General features: G+C 42.8%; 2 protein-coding genes across 22 annotated transcripts in view; one reads left to right on the top strand and one right to left on the bottom strand.

The window, feature by feature from the left end:
• Shld2 (shieldin complex subunit 2) overlaps window positions 1–3,897 on the top strand; it is a 79,722-nt gene extending 75,825 nt beyond the window's left edge. For 12 of the 13 annotated variants that reach the window (XM_048801699.1, XM_048801702.1, XM_048801700.1 and 9 more), the window contains one exon: window positions 3,575–3,897. In XM_048801699.1, coding sequence (XP_048657656.1) covers window positions 3,575–3,813 — 239 coding nt within the window. In that variant the 3' untranslated portion in view covers window positions 3,814–3,897. Of the gene's footprint in view, window positions 1–154; window positions 253–3,574 lie in introns of all 13 variants that reach the window. The other variant, XR_007347052.1, reaches the window with a different exon arrangement.
• A 9,639-nt stretch (window positions 3,898–13,536) lies between these two features.
• LOC107154456 (synaptotagmin-15-like) lies at window positions 13,537–22,876 on the bottom strand. Of its 9 annotated transcripts, XR_007347053.1 has the most exons (9): window positions 22,659–22,873; window positions 21,450–21,654; window positions 20,778–20,920; window positions 19,637–19,959; window positions 17,833–18,003; window positions 16,840–16,960; window positions 15,747–15,926; window positions 14,121–15,182; window positions 13,537–13,656 (listed from the first exon to the last, which is right to left on the bottom strand). XR_007347053.1 is itself a non-coding variant. In XM_015500092.2 (8 exons), the coding sequence occupies exons 1-8, from the start codon at window positions 22,663–22,665 to the stop codon at window positions 15,040–15,042; spliced, it is 1,266 nt and encodes a 421-aa protein (XP_015355578.1). In that variant the 5' UTR covers window positions 22,666–22,874; the 3' UTR covers window positions 13,537–15,039. The 9 variants fall into 9 exon arrangements, 8 of the variants coding, with proteins under 8 accessions (XP_015355578.1, XP_048657671.1, XP_015355577.1 ...); XM_015500092.2 differs by having other exon boundaries at window positions 13,537–15,182; window positions 19,637–19,932; window positions 22,659–22,874; XM_048801714.1 differs by having other exon boundaries at window positions 13,537–15,182; window positions 16,840–16,933; window positions 22,659–22,874.
• Between the last annotated feature and the right edge of the window lie 8 nt (window positions 22,877–22,884).

The following is a 22,884-nucleotide window of genomic DNA, read 5'->3' on the forward strand; positions in this document are numbered from 1 at the left end:
GTAAGTTAAAAGGTGAGATTTGCTCTATACCTATCTGGGTACATGAATACGGGGAAGTACCTAACCTCTCTTTAAATTCCCCATTGGTCAGCAAAAGCCCCAGGGCCCAAGTTTTATAATAAATAAATGAATGTGTAATTCCATGTATTTGAAGGTAGTCTACTCTCAGTAGAATGAATTTGCAAGCTCTTCAGCCAGAACGTCAGGGACAGTCAGTGGCTAAGGACAAAGCAAAGATACTGCACCTATCAGGTAATCAAACTCCATACCTGTTCTCATTAGCCTCAGATTCTTTAAGCAGATGAACTAATTTGGCTCTTTTTATTGCTTTGTCTCTTAATGGTGTATTGTTTTTCTTGCTTGTTGTGTGTGTAATAGTTTTTTTTTTTTTTTTTTGAATGCTGAACATTGCATTTAGCATGCTTCTTCTTTTAGATCTTTACTGCGTGGGCAGGGGTATGGTTGACTTCAGGCATGGGCCTCAGATTCATGAGTATTTTGTTGTGAGAATGGTGAGCAGCACTTCCCTCTACTCCTGCTCTGCTGCAAGCTTTAGTCCTTCACTTTGTACCTGGACTTTACAGGGCTTCTTTCCATACTTATACATATTTATGGAGTCCAGTGTGATATTTTGATATGTGTATACAATGTATAATGATCAAATCAGGATAATTAACATTTGCATAACTTCAAACTTTTATTGTTTCTTTGTGTTGAGAATATTCAAAATCCTCTGTTTAGCTACAGTTGTATTTGAGATATATTCTGAGAAACATGTTATTTGTAAGTGTCATAGAGTATGCTTATGCAAACCTGGAGAGTACAGGTCAATCATTCCACATGGCCGCTTGATGCAATCAGGAGACCTGTATGAGATATATGAGGCTGCTGCCAGTGTAACACAGCATACTCTTTTATAGTAAATGATTTAAAAAAAAATAGGTAAGAGTACAGTTAAAATAACAATTTAAAAAATATTCTGTAGTAAACCAGTAACATAGTTGTTTATTATCATCAAATATTAGGTAGTATAAAAAATTATAGGTGTTATACTTTTATACAACTGGCAGCACAGTAGTTGAACACTGTCATCACTACAAAACGTGATAATGCTTTACCCAATAACATTAGGAAGGCTGCATCACTGGGTGATAGGAATTTGTCAGGTCCATTGCAATCTATGGGACCAGCATCATGTGTGCAGTGTTTCAATGACTTCATGTGGTGCATGACTGTATTTTGAATCTCTCTATGTTCTTACATGTCCTCAAGCTGACCTGCTTCTGTTGGTTGTTATTTGGTGCATCCTAGGTTGGTCGGGGAAGGGGACCAGGATGATTCTCTCTATGATTCTGTTCCAGTCTTATAGAGTTTTGGGTGTGACACTTCCTCTGTGGCCTTGCCCCCTTTGCCATGGCAAATAAGCTCCACTGTGACTTTGGTGTTCTTGCTTGTGTGGCTCTGTCCCTTCCTCAGCAGCAGTGTATTGTGCATCTTGATCTAGAGAGGTTTTCTGTCTCTTCTCCAGGGTTAGAAGGATTTTTTTCTCTTATCTATACTGGGTCCTTTTCTGGGGCAACAGAATTTACTATCTTTCCTCCAGCAGTTAAGGCTTTTGTTTCTTTTATGGGGAAGCCCAGGCAGCATTTTGTACTTTTCTCCCCTCCTTCAGGACTTCCCAACAGTTGGAAGCCTTTTCTGGTGTCTTGTACTGCCCCAGGCTATGAGCACCTGATAGAGGTGAAAACAGCCACATGGAAGGGCCAGCACAGATGCAAATTCCCTTATGTCTGTGGTATTGGCCTGTATTTGACTTTTAGCAATTCATTAAAAAATTGAACATATTCTTCTTTTCCTGTTTGTTTGGTGGGCCTGACTTCTTCCCAAGCCCTATTGTGATTGGACCTGGCTCCTGTTCCATCCCTCCTTGGAGGTATCTGTCCTACCCACACTTCTTGGCTGCTGTGAAACCTTGTTTTTCTGTGGTTCCAAGAAAAATGATGATTTTTGTCAGTTAGCTTTTTCTAATAACTTGGGGTGGGAGCCATATCTTTCCAGCTTTCTACATCCTAATTTGAAGAATCTTCATTTGTTTGCTTTTGTAATTTGTTTTTCTTTACGTGCATTCTTTTGGCTATCTTCATTCCTTTTCTCAATGTTCTTTTATATTTTCAATATTATCTCTTTCATCTTTTAAGATAATATTTTTATATTGTCAATCTTATCTCTTATTATTATTATTATCTGTGATACTGGGAATTGAACCCAGGGCCTCATGCATGCTAGGCAAGCACTCTACCATCAAGCCACATCCCAAGGTCTTATCTCTTCCATTTTATACACAGTGTAGTCTTTATTTCTCAGAGAAGCATCATTCTTATATCAGATATGCTTTGTGCTTATCCATTTTTGAGACAGTTATATTTCTTGGCATATTTTAGATTATCATTAGTTACAAAGAGGTTATCAGACCATCCATATAATCACTAGTGCAGATTTTTTTTTGTTTATCAAAGTGAAAATACAATAATTTTAAATTCCCATACTTCTGGAAATATGCCATTTTAAATTACCATACTTCTGGAAATACAAAAATTTCGAATTACTTTATTTCTGGAAATATGACCTCCAGGACAATAGTAGCCCAATCCGAGAAAGACTGTTGGTATTGGTCAAGGAACTAGTGCAATTTCAACACAGTTAATAGTGCCCTGTTAGTCTGGGATTAAACAATCTGCTAAAGTAACTCATTAGGTGTCCTAAAAAAAAATAAGAGGAAGAATATAGGACAAAAAATAAAATGTTACATCTATGCATAATTTTTAGTTATCAAAATTTGGTATTCATTAAATAACTGATTCAGGTTCTTTCATATTAAAATTAAGTAAAAAAAAAAAAATCTGAAATGCTTCAAAACCCAAAACTTAGAGTGCCAATGTGGTGCCATAAGTAGCAAATTCCACAGCTGTTTTCATGTAACAAGTTGTAGTTAAAACATAGTCATATTAAAAATATTGTATAAAATTTCCTTCAAGGTAATGTGTATAAGAAACATGAATGAATTTTGTGTTTAGAATTGGGTCCTGTTCACATGATCTCCTATATATATATATATCACACACACAAATATTCCTAAATCCCCCTAAAATCTAAAATCCAGAACACTTCTTCAAGCAGTATATGTGTAGGTAATTGTGATTAAAAACAATAGATCAGATAAATATGAGAGTCTTTTTTTATACAGATACTCTCTTTTTGTTTTATTCATAACTTAGGGGAACATTAGTCTCAGTTCTTTGCTACATTAAGAAGCTGATAGCTGTGTGGCAATAGGAGCTGCTGTCAGCCTGAATAACTCATCTTCTGAGCTTGCTTTTCCTGTTAATGAGAATCACAGGCCATTGTATTAGACTGCCTTCAGTAACTTGAAACTAGAAAGAGAGGTATAAAATGAGAAATTTAACATGGGTATGAGACTTGAGGAACCAAATGAAACAATGAAACACTCAATGTGTGTATCTATTAATCTGGAAGGGATATTGAACGCTTCCTGTATATCTTTGTTCTTCCTTAGTACCTTCTTCAGAGATCACCTATGGAATGGTTGCAGCAGACCTGCTTCTCTCCTTGTTGACAGATAGCACAGAGCCTTGTGTGTTGAAGATTCAGAGCCTTTTTGTCTTAGATGAAAATAGTTACCCATTGCAACAGGATTTCTCCCTACTGGATTTCTGTCCTGATCAATGTAAGGCGTGGAGCCCTTCTCTGAGGCCACATGAGGAAGTTGTAGACATTCCAAAGAAGAAGTACTGAAATGATTTGTATTTTAAATGAATGATAGGGGTTTTGCTTTGGGCTTATTTTATATATATATAAAATAAAGAAAATTGTGCTAAACATATGAATTAAAATTATTTTTTCTAAGAAAATTCTGTGAAGTTTTATTATTTATTTTGTTTTTATTTGTTAGTCTCTTCCTTTCTTCTGGTGAAATTGTCTAGCAATAAAGGCAATATGTAGTTCCCTAGGAATTAAATGTTACCTTTTAGTCCCTTCTGTGTTCAAGGCTCTATGCTAAATACTGGGCATCCACACATATAACATTTCCTCAGAAATTGCTTTTCTGCTATACTCACAAACTCAATATACTTTGTCTTATTTCTACCTCAATAAACTATCAACATGAAAATTTTCCTTGATTATAGAGAACTATACATGATAATGCATTAATTTACATAAACCTTTGTTCAGACAAGTGTAAGACAAGCATGTCTTTCTATAGAAAGCACTGAAAATGTGGGAAACAAGATCATGTTTCAACTCAAAAGTGGGGAAGAGTCCTGCTGTTGCTTCATATCTAGAATTTGAGTGCCTTATTTAATTTAAAAACATTTAGCCAGCCCAAGACACTCTTGAAGAACAGACCCAGGACTTATTGAACAAAATATTGACTTCTTAAAATTAAGAAATGGTGGTATTAATATAAAGATTGTCAAATTGACCAAAGTAAAGAAGGACCTCAGAAGCAGACCCAAACATATACAGACACTTAATTTATCCCTGAGGTGGTACAATGAACCAATGTGAAAAGGATAGTTTTACAATAAATGGTGCTGGGATGATTGGACATCCTTATGGAAAAAAAAAAAAAAAAGGAAGAGGGGCTGGGGATGTGGCTCAAGCGGTAGTGCACTCGCCTGGCATGCATGTGGCCCGGGTTCAATCCTCAGCACCACATACAAACAAAGATGTTGTGTCTGCCGATTCTCTAAAAAAAAAAAAAGAAAAAGAAAGAAAGAAACTTGGACCCTATGTCATAACTTAAAAATCAATGTTGAGTGATTTCTAGATCTAAGTGTGGAAGACAAAATAATAAAACTTGTAGAAAAGAATAGAGTATCTTCATGATCTCAAGGCATGGAAAAACATTTAAAACAAGATACAAAAGCACCGATATAAAAGAAATCAAACCCACTTCATTTAATAACATCAAAATTAGAAACTTTGGTAGAGATAACCTGCACAATGCAAGAACATATTTGCACACGAGTAAAACAGGGATTAATTTCCAGAATGTATAAAGAACTCAACTTCATAGCAAAACAAAACATAAAACAATCACAAAACCAATCTGATTAAAAATGAGCAAATGATCTGAATAGAACTTTCTCAGAAGTTAGACAAATGACCAACAAGTACATAATAAATGCTCAAAATAACTAATCATCAGGGAAACGCAAATCAAAACCACAATGAGATACTGCCTCAGCCCAGCTGAAATGGCTATAATCAAAAACGGCCAAAAATAACAAATGAGGGCAAGTATGAGGAGAAAGTGGGACTTTCATACACTGTTGATGAGAATGTAAATTGTATAGCTATTATGGCAGAATACTGTGGTTCCTCAAAAAAAAAAAATCAAAAAACAACTAGAAATAGAACTACTATATGATCCAGTTATCTCACTTCTGGGAATATATACAAAGGAAATTAAATTGGAATATCAGAGATATCTTCACTCCCATGTTCACTGCAGCACTACTATAGTAGCCAAGACAAGAAATCAATCTAGGTAATAGCCCCAATCAAGAAAAACCCTCAAAGTCCATAAGCAGTAGAATGGATAAATAGCAAAGCATCATGCAGTATTATACAGCATTGAACATGAAGGATGTATGCTTACATACATGAAGAATAAATCTCAAAACATAATGTGCAATGAAGGAAGCCAGAGACAAAGACTATTTCCTTTCTGATTTCTTAGATTACATATATGTTGCATGGTTGGGTGGTAAAAGCAAAAGCAAAGAAATAATTGCCAAAGAAGTCAGGGAGGAAGAGGCACTGTTTTGGAAGGACCGCACGGGAAGATTCTGGCAGGGCTGGTATACTAGGTACCAGTTTATGGCCTCGCAGCTCCAAATCCATCTTTCCCTAAATTATGCTCACCCTCAAATCCCCCTAAGCGGCTCTTTAACGTCGAGAAGGATGTTGAACAGTAGAGGGCGCTGGAGACCCCCTTGCCAAAGGGCGGTATTATTGTGGTGCAGGCACAGAGCCATTAGGGTGGTTCTCTGCCAGGACCCCGCGCCCAGCGCGCGCGGTCCCTGTCCCTGCCACCTCGAGGCCCTGCCTGCCTTGTCAGTAGTGTCCCTCCTGCCCGGGACACCACCATGCACCCTGGGCTCCATCCCCGCAATATCCCCACTCCCTCCACTCCATCTATCCCTGCCTGGAAGTTTGTCAATCAGCAAACTGTTTGGAAGCAGATGATCAAAAAACAAAGAGCCATCAGAGAGGCTGGTCATTTATCAGATTTAAACTCTTCATCAATGGAAATGAATAGATTATTTACACAGAAAGAAGGGTGGAAGGAAGCAAGGAGGAAGAGAGGGAAGAAAGAAGGTAATATTGAGTATGCATAGCCTAACCCGCAATTAAAAATGGACAAATAGAAGAGGCTTCATCAAAGAGGCACTAAAGACCCTTGAACAGATCCCACACCGGGTTGCAGTGATGCGAAAGCACAACAGGTTGTCTCCATTATTAATTTATTTAGAGCTCTCTATGACCATAACATTTTTGAACATCTAGAATCAGATTTGAATTCCAGCTCCACTGTTTCCTAGCTCTGGGGCCCTGAGAAATGGCATACCCTTCCTGATCCTCACATCTACATGTGGGGAGGTTCCTCCTGGGCTGCCCAGTAGATTTAACAATCTGATGTATAGAGTTCTCTTGCAGTTGCCAAAGATTGGTTCCTTCCTCCTGGGTTTGACAGTCATTCCACTTTGAGAAATGTAATCAATTCCTCTTGAAATAAAGCTAAAGCGGGGAGGGGAAGTGATTTGAGTAAATGACTTCATATTAAATATTAGGGGGAAAACACAATAGATATATTACAGTCTGTCTCCATAATGGCATGCTAAATTCAATTAAGAAGTATATCCATTATGTTAAAAGAGCCAGGCTTATGGAATCTAATCAGCAAACCACTTCATTCTTTTTTTGCTACTTAACCTATTCAAACCTGTTTAGCAGGTGGCTTCTCCCTGCCCCTTGGGTAAAATATAGGGCAAGTCTTATGACTTTTTTTTTTAAATCTGGAGACTGTTTTGATGACTATTAACTAACAAAAAATTTCTCCTGTAACTTCTTGTTCCAAAAAAATAGACTCTGTCCAGCACTTAGCATGTCCAACTTTATGTGGTTGTCTAAACTTCCAACTTCAAGTTTAAGCTTCCCCTTCATTCCTGCCCCCATGCTGGCCTATGCCTGCATCTGACTGCAGCAGGTGATAAACTTGCAAGATTATTTCCTATTACTTTCTATTTTGTGCTTTCATCCCTCCTTCCCCAACTTGCTCATAGGGATGGATGATCATTCTGGAAGGCTCCAGGATGCTATAAGAGAAAGAGGTCACTCAGGGATAGGGAGGGCTCTGGATGAATAGTGCTGTCATGTAGTACTCTGTACTTCAGGAGCTCCTTTCACTGTGGATTGCTTCCCTACATCTCTGTGACCTTGGTTTGCCCCAGAGTGTGTACTGGCACACAGCATCATTCCATCCCCTTTATAGGTTTTTATTACATTTTTCTGGAAATGGAAGTCTGGAAATTATATTTCCCAGACTCTGTAATGAACAGAATTCCTGCTGACTCTCCCCAATGCAAGGTACTCAGGTGAGGTCAGAAAGCAGCAAGATGGTAAAAAATTGGCTTTTCTTCCTTTGACTCTGGTAATTGTAATAGTAGGATGCTCAATGCTCTTGCAATAATTTGAGGAGAGAATTCTAGAGTGAAAAATAAGGGAAAACATATTTGGCAATTGTGCAAATTACAGTTCATCATCATTATGGGGTGCCAAATTGGCAGCAATGGCATTTAGGCTCCCACAGTGGCTTCATGGCAGGGGGTTCCACCTGCATATCAGCACAAGTTCCTGAAGTTCTTGTCTCTAGAGAATGTCATGGATATGTGCATTGAATTATCCATGCTAATTTTCATCTCTCCTTGGAGCTGTGTCCATGGTTATGTGGCTTTGCAGTTACTCACAAAAGAAACATGGTTAACTTCCCTGCCCCTTGATTTTCAGCTAGGCTATGTGAACTTGCTTTGCCCAATGAGATATCAGGTGATGGAACATAAGAGAAGACTGTAGAAATGTGTTTTCACATTGGAGCTTACACTTTTAGCTTCTGCCTTCACCATGGAAAGAGCTTTTCCTGGGTGGCTGCTGCCCCTTCAGCCTGTGCTCAGAGTGAACAAATGTGGAGCAGGTCCATTAACTCCCATTAGGGGTCTAGCCCAGTGTTATGGTTTGGATCTGAAATGTCCCCAAAGTCTCATGTGATGAAGGCTTGTTCCCCAATGCAGTAATATCCAGAAGCGGGACTTTTGGAAAGTGATAGGATCATGAAGGCTCTGACCTCATCAGGGGATTAATCCAGTTGATGGATTAATAATTTGAATAGACTGCTGGGAAGAGGAGGAAACTGTAGGCCGGTGGAACATGCTTGAAGGGAGTGGGTCCTTGGGGCCATGCCCTTTGGGACAATATCTTGCCTCTGGCCCCTTCCTCTTCCTCTGCTTTGTTCCTACCATGAGTTTTCCTCTGCTACATCTTTCTGCCATGATGCCCTTCAGGCCCAGAGCAATGGAGCCAGCTGACTATGGACTGAAACCTCTGAAATCACGAGCCTTCAATAAACTTTCACTCCTTTAAGTTGTTTATGTCAGGTATTTTGGTCATATTGAAGAAAAGGTGAGTAATCTACCCAGCCAGATCCAGAGCTTGAAAGTGAGTTAGTGGCCTACTCTAGATCATTCCACACTCAGCTGACCCATTGAGGCAGGAGACATAACTGCTCATATTGCATTGGGAGACCCTGATTGTTATATGGCATCTCTACAAGCAACTTTCCCCCCCTTTGGCTTCACCAGTCTTATAAGAATTATGTGATTATCTCCTACCACATGAAGTCATTCTCTATTGAGAATTCTTTTGATGTTTGAGGCAGACTGATGCTCACGCTGCGACCAAGTGGAAAACTGAATAAAATGCAGAAAATCTTTTCTAAATTTATTGGAGAACTGCTGAGTTGACAAGCAACTGAAAGGCTATGAAGAAGAAGGAAAGCACAAGAAGGTTAGTTGACATTCTATGAACCACTTTCCTCTTCAGATTATTTGTTGATTCTGGTGAAGAGGCTGAGCACTTGGGCAGAAGGTCACAACTAAGGGCAGCAAAGGCAGCAGAGTCTCTGCAGCTGGAGAGAGAATAAACTGGAGACTGAGGTTGCCAAGGCATCTAGGACTGGAGGGGCCAAGGTGTCAGAGAGAAGGGGGACACAGAAAAGTCACTCTGATGCTTGGGGGTTGCCCCCTGGACATATTTGCTGAATTATTAAGCTGAGCAGAAAGCCTATGAAAGTCAGCAGGTTTTGGCAATGTTATAATATTAAAGAAATACAAATCAAAGTTCAGTACCCACAGAAGAAGAGAAGGCTATGTACATACGTACCAGAGTTTTTGACTGGGATCTTTGCAGGATTACATTCTAGAAATGGGGGCAAACCTGAGGTAGATAGAGCCTTACAAAAACTGTAACCCAGACTCTAGTCAGTTCAGTACCAGATTAGAGTAAAATGACCCCTACCTACTCTGTCTACCACAGGATGTGGTAATCCATCTCTGGAGGAATATGTTATCTAGTTAATTTCACTGGAACCACTATAATTCCTCAGCATTCAACAATAAATGATCAAGCACTCTTGAAAACATAAATAACCCAATAAAATTGATCCACTAATGACCTAGATATTAATGCTATAAAACACACTTGATTGAGAACATGGAGACATTCATCAAAGAATGGTAATTGATTAGGAGGAATCAGATGAAAGTTTAGAACTGGAAGATGAAGAATAATTGAAGAACTTAGTATAGATTTAACCACAGTTAGACCTGGCAGAAGAAAGAATTATTGAACTATAATACAGGAAAGTATAAAAACTCAGAATCACAGAGATAAAGAGAATAGAAAATATAGTGAAGAACATGAGTGTCTTGTGGGAAATGGTGAAAATATCTAACATATGTTTAACTGATATTTCAGAAGAAGAGGAGAGAAGGAAATAAGAGCAGTACCAATCATTAAAGAAAATTAATTAAGATAAATAGAAAACTGGGCTGAGTACTTTCTGAAACTGATGAAGTTTTATGACCCCGAAGCAGGATAAATAAGAAAATTACACCAAGGCACACAGTGGTGAAAACTGAAGACAGAGAAAGGACACTAAAAACAGCCCAAGGGTGAGGTTGGAGGACATTATCACTTTCACAGGAGAAACAACAGCATGGACAACCACTTGTCAAAGCAATGATCAAAGTTGTTGAGATACCATTTTTAATTGCTGAAAGAAAACAATGTCAACCTAGAATTCTGTATCCACAAAAATATGCTTTAAAAATGAATTTGAAATAGAAAATTCTATTCAAAGTCACAAAAAGCATGCTGCCAGCATTTCTGTGCTCTAGGAAATACTAAAGGGAGTTCTCAGGGTAGAAGGAAATTGACCTAAGATAGAATTCCAGAAATGCAGAAAAGAATAAAAAGCAGCAGAAAAAATAAATATGTGCTTGAATATCAATGAATAGTGGTTGAACACAGTAATGACAGTAATGTCTTACTGGGTGTAAAAATATAAAAATGAATATCATCAGATAAATGAACATACACACAAAAAAGAAGAATAGAGGCAGAATTGCTGTGACATTAGAGCATGTCTAACAAGTGATAAAAAGTAAAATGTATATTGGACTATAATAGATAATACATACAAATTGTAATCTCTGTGGTAACCACTAAAGGAATAATTAAAGAATGTGTAAGTAGCAACTAATAGGTATGGGGAGATAGATTTTTTTTAAAAAAAGTAAGTTAATCCACAAGAAGGTTAAAAAATAAAAGGAGGTGGGGGGGAGGGAGGAGAGAAACCATAAAAGAAGTAGAACACGTGAAAACAAATAGTAAGGTGGTTCATATGAATACAAAGGTATCAGCAATTACATTAAATGTAAATGCACCAAGTACACAAAAGGTAGAGTTTCATGGACTTGATTTAAAGGCTATTTAAGAGAACATAACAATTATAAGAATGAATAACAAATTTGAAAAAATAGGGGAAAGTGGAAAAAAAGATGCTATTGCAAATTGTAGAGGTAGTTTTTCACAATGATAAAGGGTTCAATCTGCCAGAAAAATGTAAATTTAAATGGGCATGAGCCTAATAACACAGTCTCAAAATATGTAGAGAAAAATTGATGAAACTAAAAGGATATATAAATAAATCCACAATATAGTGAAAGGCTATAACCTCTCTCAACAATAGTAAGCAAAACAGACAAAAAATATCCATAAAGATATAGATGATTTGATCAATATAATTAACAAACTTGGCCCAATGGAAATGCATAGAACACCTGTACACAATAACTTTAGAATACATATTCAAGTACAAGGATCATTATAATACAAACATTATAGATAAGTCTCTCATGAACATAACTATTAAGTATAAAAATCCCTCAAAATATAATTGCAGATAAATTCAATTTTAAAAACACCATGTATTTGTGTGTGTCACTCACACACACATTTCTTGTTTCTGTCATAAGAATGTAAATTTGGTTTGATATCCAAAAATCAATCACTATAATTCCTCACATTAAAATAACAAAGGATAAAAATATGATTATCTTAAAGTTTAAAAAAAGCATTAAATAAAATCTAACACCAATTGTGATTAAAAAGAATTTCAGACAAGTTGGGACTATATGGCCATAAGTACATTAAAAGTCATATAACCAGGGCTGGGGATATAGCTCAGATGGTAGAGTGCTTGCCTCACATGCACAAGGCCCTGGGTTCAATCCGCAGCACCACCAAAAACAAACAAACAAACAAAAAAACCATCATGATGCTTAATGTTGAATATTTATTTATTTATGGTACAGGGGATGGTACTGAACACAGGCCCTTGCACACGCTAGGTACATGCTTTACCACTGAGCTATATCCTCACCCGTTTAATGGTGAATTTTGATTGCTTTACCCCCTGAAATTGAAATTGAGACAAGAAGGCTCACCATCACTACTTGTAGTCACTATTCTGCTAAAAATTTTTACTTTTTGTATATTGATCTTCTATCCTACCACCTTGCTGAACTTGTTCATTAGCTTCATAGTGTGTGTGTGTGCATGCATGTGCATTCTTTAGGATTTTCTATATACAAGAATATGTCATCTCCAAATATTGTTTTATTTCTTCCTTTATGATCTAGGCACCTTTTATTTCTTTTTCTTGTCTAATTGCCTAAACCCTGCAAGAGATATAAGATATAAGGACTGGAAAAGAAAGAAATAAAACTGTTCTTCACAAAGGACATGAATACATACAAAGAATCTGCAAGCTGTTACAGCTTAAATAAATTTAGATAGGCCACTAACTAGATATAAAATCAACATACTTCTGTATCACTAGAATCTCTTTATATTAGCAACAGATAAATATAAAACCTAAGAACAAATCTACTGGAAGATGTGTAAGAACACTTTGCCCAAAAGTGTTATAAGAAAAATTTTAGAAACTTAAATTTAGGGATATACCATGTTAATAGAATGAAAGATTCAATATTCTAAAGTTATTAAATGATCACCAAATTGGTCTATGTGTTTACTAAAATCCCATTAAATTATATCACCATTTTTGGTGGAAATTAGCTAGTTTATTTAAAAATGGTTTTATGGAAATGCAAAGGACTTCTTTCTGCTGGAGTTGCATGCCATCAGAATTCGAGACAAACCAGGCTATGGGAAGCACTGACTCATGGGAAGCACATATGTATTCTTTTGCCCTGACCATGTCTGTATCCCAATGCAGCAATCCCTTCTTCCTTCCCATCTGAGCAGACAGCCTGAGAGTCCCCTGCCATTTATTTTTATTTTTTATTGGTTGTTCATAACATTACAAAGCTCTTGACATATCATATTTCATACATTTGATTCAAGTGGGTTATGAACTCCCATTTTTACCCCGTATACAGACTGCAGAATCACATCGGTTACACATCCACGTTTTTACATATTGCCATACTAGTGACTACTGTATTCTGCTATCTTTCCTATCCTCTACTATCCCCCCTCCCCTCCCCAGTCCCCTGCCATTTAGATTTCTTAGAGATGAATCAAAGATATCAGTATACTCTGTCCTGCAAAGAGAATGTTTATTAACTTTTCCAAGTGACCTTAGAAATGCCATTACTGATCATAAGCCTATAGGGGTGGTTGGTACCTATAGTCTCAGGACCCCAGAAAAACAGAAACAGTTCCACTTTAGTAGTCTTGTCTACCAGCATATAAAGGACTCCTATTATGACTCTACTATGGAACTGTTGGAAAAAACTACTATGGTATAGATTACGTTGAAAATGTGCAAGGGAAATGAGTGAGACAAAGCAGACACAAGATAGTCTATTGATATGGACCAATGCCAGGCAATGCTTATATTTGTGTATTGACAGAGATCGGAACTGAAGTCAAAGAGGCACAAATTCAGCACAACAATCACCACCTTCTTTTGCTGAAGTTGCTTCACTGCATGAGAAAGGAAAGACACAGGTTCAAAGTTCTGTTCAAGTTATACAATAACAATGCATTGACTACAAGCTCTGCAGTATTAGGTGCAAAAACTGTCAGAGTAGCAGTGATAAGCACAATGACTGCTCATTAACTTAAGTACAACTTCTGGGGAATTGGTGACAGCGATTGTGGGAACTGCCACCTTAATGAATTTTATACTTGTCATAGCACAATAATCATACTGGAATTGCTAGGCTTATAAGAGTTCTCTGACTATACTATGGCCCCATGTGTTTACCATTTCCTGCCCAAAGTGACAGCCTCAGCAATTGATGATATTGACCAAGGTACCATAGAATCCAGCAGCAGATCATCTGCAAGATCAGGGGTATGAGGTTTTGGACCCTGGGGAGGGTACGCCACAGGCAAGACTTGGGTCCTGGGAGGGGGGCCTAACAAACAAGTGAAACCCTCCTCACCTAGCACAGTGAGCCTCTCTGACAGCTCATCTGCCATTTTGTCCATGGGTGGGCTGCTCACAGCATTCTCCCAGTTACATCATCCAGAAAAGTGTATGTTCTCTGCTAGGCAGAAGGCGGAGAAACCGCAGTTGAAATGTAATGCAGTGTAGCATCAACACACTAGATATAAAATCAACATACTTCTGTATCACTAGAATCTCTTTATATTAGCAACAGATAAATATAAAACACCTAAGAATAAATCTACTGAAAGATGTGTAAGAACACTTTGCCCAAAAGTGTTATAAGAAAAAGTTTAGAAACTTAAATTTAGGGATATACCATGTTAATAGAATGAAAGATTCTATATTCTAAAGTTATAAAATGACCACCATATTGGTCTATGTGTTTACTAAAATCCCATTAAATCATATCACCATTTTTGGTAGAAATTAGCTAGTTTATTTTAAAATAGTTTTATGGACATGCAAAGGACTTCTTTCTGCCAGAGTTGCATGCCATCAGAATTTGAGACATACCAGGCTATGGGAAGCCATCGAGATGATGGGACCTAAGTTCACCCTGTACTTCCAATCAGATATGCCATCCCTAAATAGAATATTTCTTCTGAACACCTGACACCTGATATCACATCATGACTGTGATGACCAGGAGTCTAGATTCCAGGCCCACACAGCCCCACAGCTAAAGAAGGGTGGAGTGAGTTGCGGGGGTGGGGGGCAGCGCTCCTGGCCACAACTGCTGACTGGGGCAGAGCTTCCTTGTTCCCTCTTTTCTCCTGCCTATCAGCATTCAGGTACCCCTGGTTCATGCTGGCCCAGTGAGACACTGGATGAAATGTCCTTGCTTGTGGCTGCTGCATATGACTGTGCGGTCAGTGAGCTTCTGAAGCAGAACTGCAGTTCTGGGTGCTGGGTCAGGGCTCAGTGGGGCCACAGAGTGCATGCCATCGTTTCACCAGCTCCTTGGGCTTGCTGAGCATCTCGTCCCAGTGCTCCAGCTCTCTACCACGTGTGTACATGTAGGGTCCCACCACCACACGACCCAGAGGGTGGCTCCCTGCAAGAAGAGAGAACTCCATTTGCTCTTGAGCACAGAAGTCACATCACTCACACCCCAACATCCCCAGTGACTTTTCTCTCTGTCTCTGTGTCTTACTTTCCCTTGAAGGAAGCAGTAAGCCCCCTGCTCTCCAAGCATGAGCTGTCAGCCCCTAAAAGGGCCCTTAATTTGCTCTGGGGCTGAAGAACTGCTTTTTTTCTCCCTTGGAAGTCCCAAGGTATGAGAAAATGCAGGCATATAACGCCCACCTTGCAGATCACTGGATTGGTGCTAGGCAGCCATGCAGCCTCCTGATCCCTCCAGTGATTTGCCCAGGAATAGGTAGTAGAGACCATCCATTAGCTTCTTTCTAGGGTACCACAGACAGTCCAACTGGAACTCTGGAATCCCAGCACTCCTGATGACTAGCTGTGTATCCTTGGGCAAGTATCTCAGTTTCTATGTGAGAATTTCTTTAACCAGAGATCAGAGGTTGGATCTCAGCTCCTCCTGAGGTAAGGCATTCATTCTGACTTTGCCACATTACCCCAGTAGCCTGAGGGGTGGGGAGGATATCCTTACTGTCCCCTTCAGTGCTCTGCAGCACTGTCAGGCTGAGGCTGGCGGTGTCCAGCTCGGTGGCATCGGCCTTGAAGCTGAAGGTCTCATTGTACACAGGGTTGACGGAACCCAGCACAGCTGAAGTCTTCTTGCACTTGACAAACTTGTTTTGGTTCATCAGGGACACTTTGACAAACACACCTGAGGGGCAGTGCACACCAGTAACTTGGAGACCAGCAGGAACCCAGCATGCACCCATGAAAGCCTGGTTAGGAGGGTATGAGCCCAACCCAGGCGCCAGGTCCTCATCACTCACAGTGCTGCTGAGGCCAGAGGGTGTGACAAGAGGAAATGGGGTTGATTAATGTCATGTCTCATGGCCAAGGAAATGCTTAGCTCCTTCCTTTTCCTCCCTCTTTGCTTAGGAGACATGTTTGAGCTGACCCTTGTTCATTGGAGCCTGGTAGCACATACCCATCCCTCTCCATCAGGGAGGGGGGCTATCTTCTGAGTGCTCAAGACCCTTGGGTCCCTTGAATACCTGTTTGATCAGAGGGCTACGATTTAGAGGGAGGAGCCCAGATGGCCTTTGAATCCACAAAGAGACACAAACTCCAACAGGCTGCAGACAACCTCTATTTTGCTAGGGGCACCCACAAGGGGCAGGACTTATCTGCTGCTTTTCAGCTCCTGGGTTTTGGAGGCTGGGGAAAGTGGGTTCACTATTAGCTGGGCATCAGTGCCCCAGGGAGTGCTCAAGCCTTTCCCCTGGTAGGAGGGAGGCAGAGTACTGGACCCATTCAGCTGAGGGACAGGTAGAGGCAGAGATAGGCAGGACAGTCAAGGAGCCAAGACACTGCCTTGGAAAACAGGAGGGACAAGGTGTGGTCTTGGATCAGATTAGAGCCTTTGGGAGGGTGCAAGGGGATACAGCCTTGGGTTCTTGCACCAGAACTTTCCATGGATGGAGGGCATATCATGGGAGGCAGTGAGCACTCTTGTGAATGGGTTATGTAGGCAGAAATGAGAATATAAGGGTGAGGGTAAGACTCCAGCCCAAGCCCCAGGTTCACCAGGTGAGACCTTCCCCAGGAGGATAAGGGAGGTGACTCACTGACAACACTTCTGTCTTCCTGGAGCTGGAGGCCTTTGGCACGAAGCACGACCACGGTCAGGCGGTTCAGGTAGTCATTGTAGCTGAGGCAGAACTGAAGGTCGCCAAACTCTGAGGGAGGCTGGGGAGGCCAAGATGGAAGCACCCACCCATCACAGGTATAAGAGGGGCTATAGAGTCCTAGAATGCCTCCTGCCCTCTTGGTAGTCAAGGCTAGGGTGGAAGTGATACACCCCAATGGGTTCCTTTGAGCCCCAATCATTTTATAGATGGGGAAAGTGAGGTCTGGAGAGTTAAAGGGACTTGTGCAGTATGTTGATTGGACATTCTATTTCAAAACTCTGAAGTCTAAATATTCCAACATCCAGAACTTGTTGAATGCTAAGTGGAAAGTTTCATATCATGAAACTTTTTTCATGAACGAAATTATTTAAAAACATTGTATTAATTTTTTGTTGGACTTGGGTCTTATTTGTACATATTTATATGTACATACAAATATTCAAAAAATCCTAAATCTGAAACACTTCTGATCTGAAGCATTTTGGATAAGGGGTACTCAACCTGTAATATGGATCAGAGCCAAGAATTCACACCCAAGTCTGTGGGGTTCCAAAGCCTATGTTGAGCCACGTGGATCCTTCCCGGAGGATGGGAGAATGATAGATAAATATTTCCCTGGGCTAGTCTATTTGTGCTGTCATTTTTCTTAGTGGTGGGAATCCAAATGTGCATTTTTTGGATCGATCCAGATAATATGACAGCCAGTGTGGAAAGACCTTAGGTGACCCCTCCCGGCCCAGGAGGAAGTCCATCCCAGCTCTTCTCAGGAGCTAGCTCATGGATTGGGCCTGCCTTCCTGACTCCCTCCTGTAGGGTGGTATGCAGTGTGCTGAGGACTGATGTTGGCCGGCAGGTGCTGGGTGGGCTTTGAGAATGCCTGCTGGCTGCCCACAGCAGTGCTGACTGTACGTCTGGTGACCTCCACCTTACCTCCAGGCTCTCAGCCTCTAGGTCTCTCCAGAAGACATGGTGGCAGTCACCTGCTAGGGTCTCATTCTTCAGCGGGAACAACACCTGTCCCAGGAGTTGGTGCTTCCTCTGTCTGTTCACATGGTACACTGAAAACTTCAGCACCCTCTGGGTCACACTCTTGCAGGATACCTGCGGGAGATGAGGATGCAGGCCAGGGTCAGGCATCGGGGTAGATGATGGGATGCTGACATGTGTGACATAGGCACTTTTACTGAGGGGTACCTAAACCAGGCATCTACATACCCCAGACCCAGACATCCTGTGGGGACCCTTCTCCACAGCAGGGCCAAGCACACATGGGAAGTGCAAGTGCATGCTAGAGCCTTGTTGCACAATGTGCTCTGAGGATATGCAGCATCAACAACTGCCCGGGCCTTGTTAGAAAGGCAGGATCTTGGGCCCCATCCTGGGCTCATGAATGAGAATCTGCTCCTGAACAAGACTGCTAAGTGCTTTGCCTGCCCATTAAATGTGCCAGGACATGACCTATCTACTATCCGAGTTGGGTACAATATTCTCCCTTCTCAGAGACTTGGCCTCTTCACCTGTAAAATGGGGATCATGGTTCTTCCTGTCTGATTTGTAAAGCCCCAGTCACCGTCTGAGCTATATAGATGGCCAATTAGTACTCATTTCCTTCTCTTGCTCCTTCTCCTACTTTTTCCCACTCAAAGCACAAAGAGGATAGGATCAAGTATGGATGGGGTTGGGTGGGGAAGGGGTGAGTAAAATGAATGAATGAATGGATAAGCATGGTGCATGACTGTGTACGTTAGCAAGGCTGCAAGGCACTCCTTGGATCCTGATGTCCTAAGATGGGGCAAATTCACCTGTGAATTCTCACTGCTTCTGACCCAGCAGGACAGCCTGGAACAAGGCTGCCCCTCCTCCCAGTTCTCAGCATTGGAGGAAAGCATGAATCATAACTCTGGCCTCAGTAATCATGCTCTTTCTGGAAGTGGGATTGTCTTTCCTTACCTCTCAGGCCAGCATGCTGTACTGATCTTGAGAAAATGTTTGTCAAAGGCCTCTTGGCAGGTCTCAATTGCTGACTTCCCCTAAGGGCCCCTAGTCACCTGTTGAGGCTCCCAGGCCCTTTCCAGCCAGATGCCCTAATGGCCTCTCTACCTGTAAACCCAGAGGGGTTCAGCCCGAGGTGCAGCAAAAACACAGTACCTGCCCCAGCGTGGCTCTTGGTCCCCGTGCCAGCCTCTAAAAGCAGGCATAGGACAGTTTCTGCCCCGACTCCAAAGGGCCTGAGGTAACTCTAAGCAAAATGAATATTCATCTTCCTTGGGTAACCTTGCCAGAAACCCCTTATTGTTTCAGGTTTTTGGAATGCTTTCTCTGAGACTCGTGGGCTAGAGCCTAGAATTTAGTAGGTGCACCAAAATGTGTTTTCTTACTCTCCTCTAGGCAGCCAGGACAGGCTGGTCCCTTTCATCAGGGCCCACCTCTTTTTTTTTTTTAATTTTTTTTTTTAATATTTATTTTTTAGCTTTTGGCGGACACAACATCTTTGTTTGTATGTGGTGCTGAGGATCGAACCCGGGCCGCACGCATGCCAGGTGAGCGCGCTACCGCTTGAGCCACATCCCCAGCCCCAGGGCCCACCTCTTATAGACCCTGACTTGGTCAGCTTGTTAAGCAGATCTGGAGGCACCAATGGTCCCAGGGGCTAAACAGAAGGCTGGACTGTCCTGCATAATGTTCCTTCCCATAAGGCTGGAAGACACAGGCCCTGTCTGCCCAGGGACTATACCTGGAAGATGAAGTGTTCATCAAACTGTGGGCTGGAGGTTTTGCGTTTGGTCTTGGACTGGAGGAAGCGCCGCTCATCAGGCAGTAGGTGGAGCTTCACCAGGAGGCTGCAGGTCTCAGAGGGTGCTTGCAGCAACCGTGCCTTGATCAGGCCCACCAGCAGCCGCTCAGTCTCCTGCTGGTATTCCACAGAGAACCACAGCCGGCCCAGGCAGCCGTCAGGGAAATGAGTTTCACTTGTGTCCTCTGGAAACTTGTACAACTCTGGGTTGATGGTCCCCACCACACCTGCATCTCCTACAACAGAATGGCTTGAAGGTCTGGCTGGCAAGAGGAAGACAGGTACATGGAAGATAGTAGCAAGATCTAGCCATATCACTATTGTGGCCCTTCTCCCTTCATCTGAGCCTCAACTAGTCTGACCACCTCTACCTCACTCTCTTCTCCAGACTATGAAGGTGACCTCCCTCTGGTGCATGTAAGCATTCCATTACCCATTCAATGCCTACTCCACACACCTGTGCCCTATGGTCAACTCCTATCCCTGGAGGTCAAGGCATGCTTTCCAGTGCATTCTGTCCAGCACCTGGCCTGGTCCCTTTCCTCGGTGCCTAGAGAATGACCCAGTGATAACATGTTGCATTTTTTTCTTCCTCTTCAAATTGGAAGTACCAAGCTGATTACTGGGTGGTTCCTGAGAAGGTCTCTTGGGAGATTTTCAGAAGCAAAGAGGAGACTGGAAAATTGTCTCTACCTCCTACACTTCTGCCTTCTCAGTTGGCCATCATCTCCTGGAGCAGGATGTTGTATAAGTTCTGCACCTGGTTACACCTACTTTTGAATCCCAGACCTGTTGCTTATTGCCTCTGAGACCTTGGTAAGGCACTGCTGCTAAACTTCCAGAATGTAAAATGAGTTACTTCCTTCCCCACCAAGATGTTAAGGTCTAACTCCAAAACAGCACAGTGGTCATATCTCAAGGGCATGAGGTGCAGTCGGTACTTGGTAAGTGAAAGTACCCAGAAAGAATGGTCTCTGGGTAACTCTGGCCTTCCTGGGCCAGAGGCTGTTTAGCAGCCAGACTCGGGAAAGCAGGTGGATCCACCAAGCCCAGGCGGACCCTGACCTGCGGGAGTACTCACCAAGATTGCCACTGGAGGTATGAGGCAGGAGCTCTGGGGCTAGACAGGGGTCCTGCGGGGCCCGGGACAGCTCTTTGTTATGCAGGGGTACCCAGTCTCGGCCTTGGAAGGAAGGGGGCACCATGAATGGCACACCTGATGGCCTGTTCAGAAGTAAAGAAACAAAATGTAGATGGCAGGTGAAGGGTGGGGCCTCAGTGTGCTCAGCCAAGAGGGGTTGAGTGCCAGGGACTGGAGGGAGAAAAGTCACTGGGAGCCAGGAATAGGTAAAAGCATCATTTTCTGGGTCCACACCAGGATGGACAGACACACACACACACACACACACACACTCACAGCCAGTCAGTGCCTCTGTCTGCCCACAGCAATGGGGTATTGGAGAAAGAACAATAGCCTCCAATGTCAGCCTACCCAGTTTCTAATTCCTGTTCTGTCTCTTACTAGTTTTGAAGCCTAGACCTGTTACTTTATGTTCTCTGAGCCTTGGTTTACTCAGCTAGACATGGGTTCACAATGCCTATCTCACAGCTTGTGGTGAAGTTTCTGGGTTTCTTTGCCGTGGGCTTGCAGGAAGAGCTCTAAAAACAGAACTTTTCATTTTCACCCAATCCGATGGCAACTCCACAGAGAGGACCCTAGAGAAAGAACCACTTGGCCCCCATCCTGCCTTACCTGCTCAGCTGGGTCCTGGAATGTAGCTGACAGCGCTTGTCCCCCTGTCTGCTGGAGGCAGCGCTGATGGCGGTGGCTGGTGTCTCTGGCAGCTCCTCATAGGTGAAGGTGGCACAAAACCTCCTCCACAGACAGCAACTCACACCAGTCAACAGCAGTAGAAGCAGGCCCCCAACGATGCCCCCAATCACCAGGGCCAGCTGCTCTGAGGACAGAGACCACCAGGCAGACAGTGATGCCTGCCTGGTGAAAGCCACTCCCCCACACAGCTCTGACCTGTGGGGGCAAGATTGGGGTAGCAACCCCACACCCTGGGTTATATTTCTGGAGTAATGCTGAAGCAAGCGGCTGGCTGGACTCTGCCAGGTCTCAGTGGGACAAGGCATTTCCATTGGGGCCCTAGTGTCTGCCCCCCGGAAAGCCTTAGTGTTTCTCTTGGAAAGCAGCAGGCCCTGGATTTGAGATTGTGACTGAAATGAAGTGTTTCTTGTTTTTTTTGATTGGAAATCAAACCTTCTCCTACCAGAGCCTTCAACTTCCCTGAGATCCTTTTGAGGTTTGAAGGTGGTCTTGTGGATAAGCACACACGGCAAGGAAAGCCCAAGGAGGAACCCATGCCCCTGATGTGGCACCCAGGTTCCAGCAGGTTCTGGACGTTGCTGTGAGGCTGGACTCATCTTGGGTTTGGTAACCTTCTCTAACACCAGTTCCCTTCCCCAGCCCTCTATCAAGATGAGCCTGTACTTAGGGGAGATCATGGGAGGCAGTGGAGAGGGGTGTGGGGCGGCAGTTGTGGGAAACAGAGACATATGGGCCTTTCCCTGTTGCACTCACACGCCTATATTTGTGGGTTCCTGGGAGGCTTTGCCAGGAGCCCGCTGAGGACGCTTTGGCCCCTTTCAACTGGTCATCACAGAAGGACAAAGGGGCACTTGAAGGGACGGGGGCTTCCCGGGCTCCAGGCTCTGGGTTATCGACCAGCTGGAGTGGTGAGAAGGCCAGACCCCGACACTTCCTAACTTGGCAATTGTTTTCCAAGAGCCGACCTGTCTACTCCATTCTGCACTCCTCTAGGAGCCGGGCTGAGGCCAGACTGGGCAGGGGCTGTGGCCCAGCAGGGTCTGCAGGGCGGAGGCAAGTGCTGGAACCTGTCGCCCAGAGTAGCCTCTCATGACTTAGAGCCCGGGGCAAAGAAGACAGGGCACTTACCCGCCATGAGGCTGCTCTGTCCGGTCCTGGGGCGCCAGATGGGGCTCAATCTCTAGGGTCTCTGCATCTCCTGCTGGAGCCGCGGGGCAGGCACTTCAGGCGTGGCGCAGGGCCATCGGGAAGTCGCGGGGGCGATGGGTTGAGGGTTGCTGCCCTGAGGTTCGCAGCGGAGTGGCTGGCGGGGGCAGGGATCCGGAGTTCCGAGGCCACAGCTCCGCCCCAGCCC

The sequence above is a fragment of the Marmota marmota genome, unplaced genomic scaffold (assembly GCF_001458135.2).
Source record: "Marmota marmota marmota unplaced genomic scaffold, marMar, whole genome shotgun sequence".
Taxonomy (NCBI): Eukaryota; Metazoa; Chordata; class Mammalia; order Rodentia; family Sciuridae; genus Marmota; species Marmota marmota.

Excerpts from the sequence above, each read along its gene's own strand:
- LOC107154456 (XM_015500091.2), bottom strand. Across the intron at positions 20,921-21,449 it reads TCCAGGACCCAGCTGAGCAG|GCCATCAGGTGTGCCATTCA; the intron begins GTAAGGCAGGAT and ends ACTTCTGAACAG. Across the intron at positions 19,960-20,777 it reads TACCTCCAGTGGCAATCTTG|CCAGACCTTCAAGCCATTCT; the intron begins GTGAGTACTCCC and ends TCCTCTTGCCAG.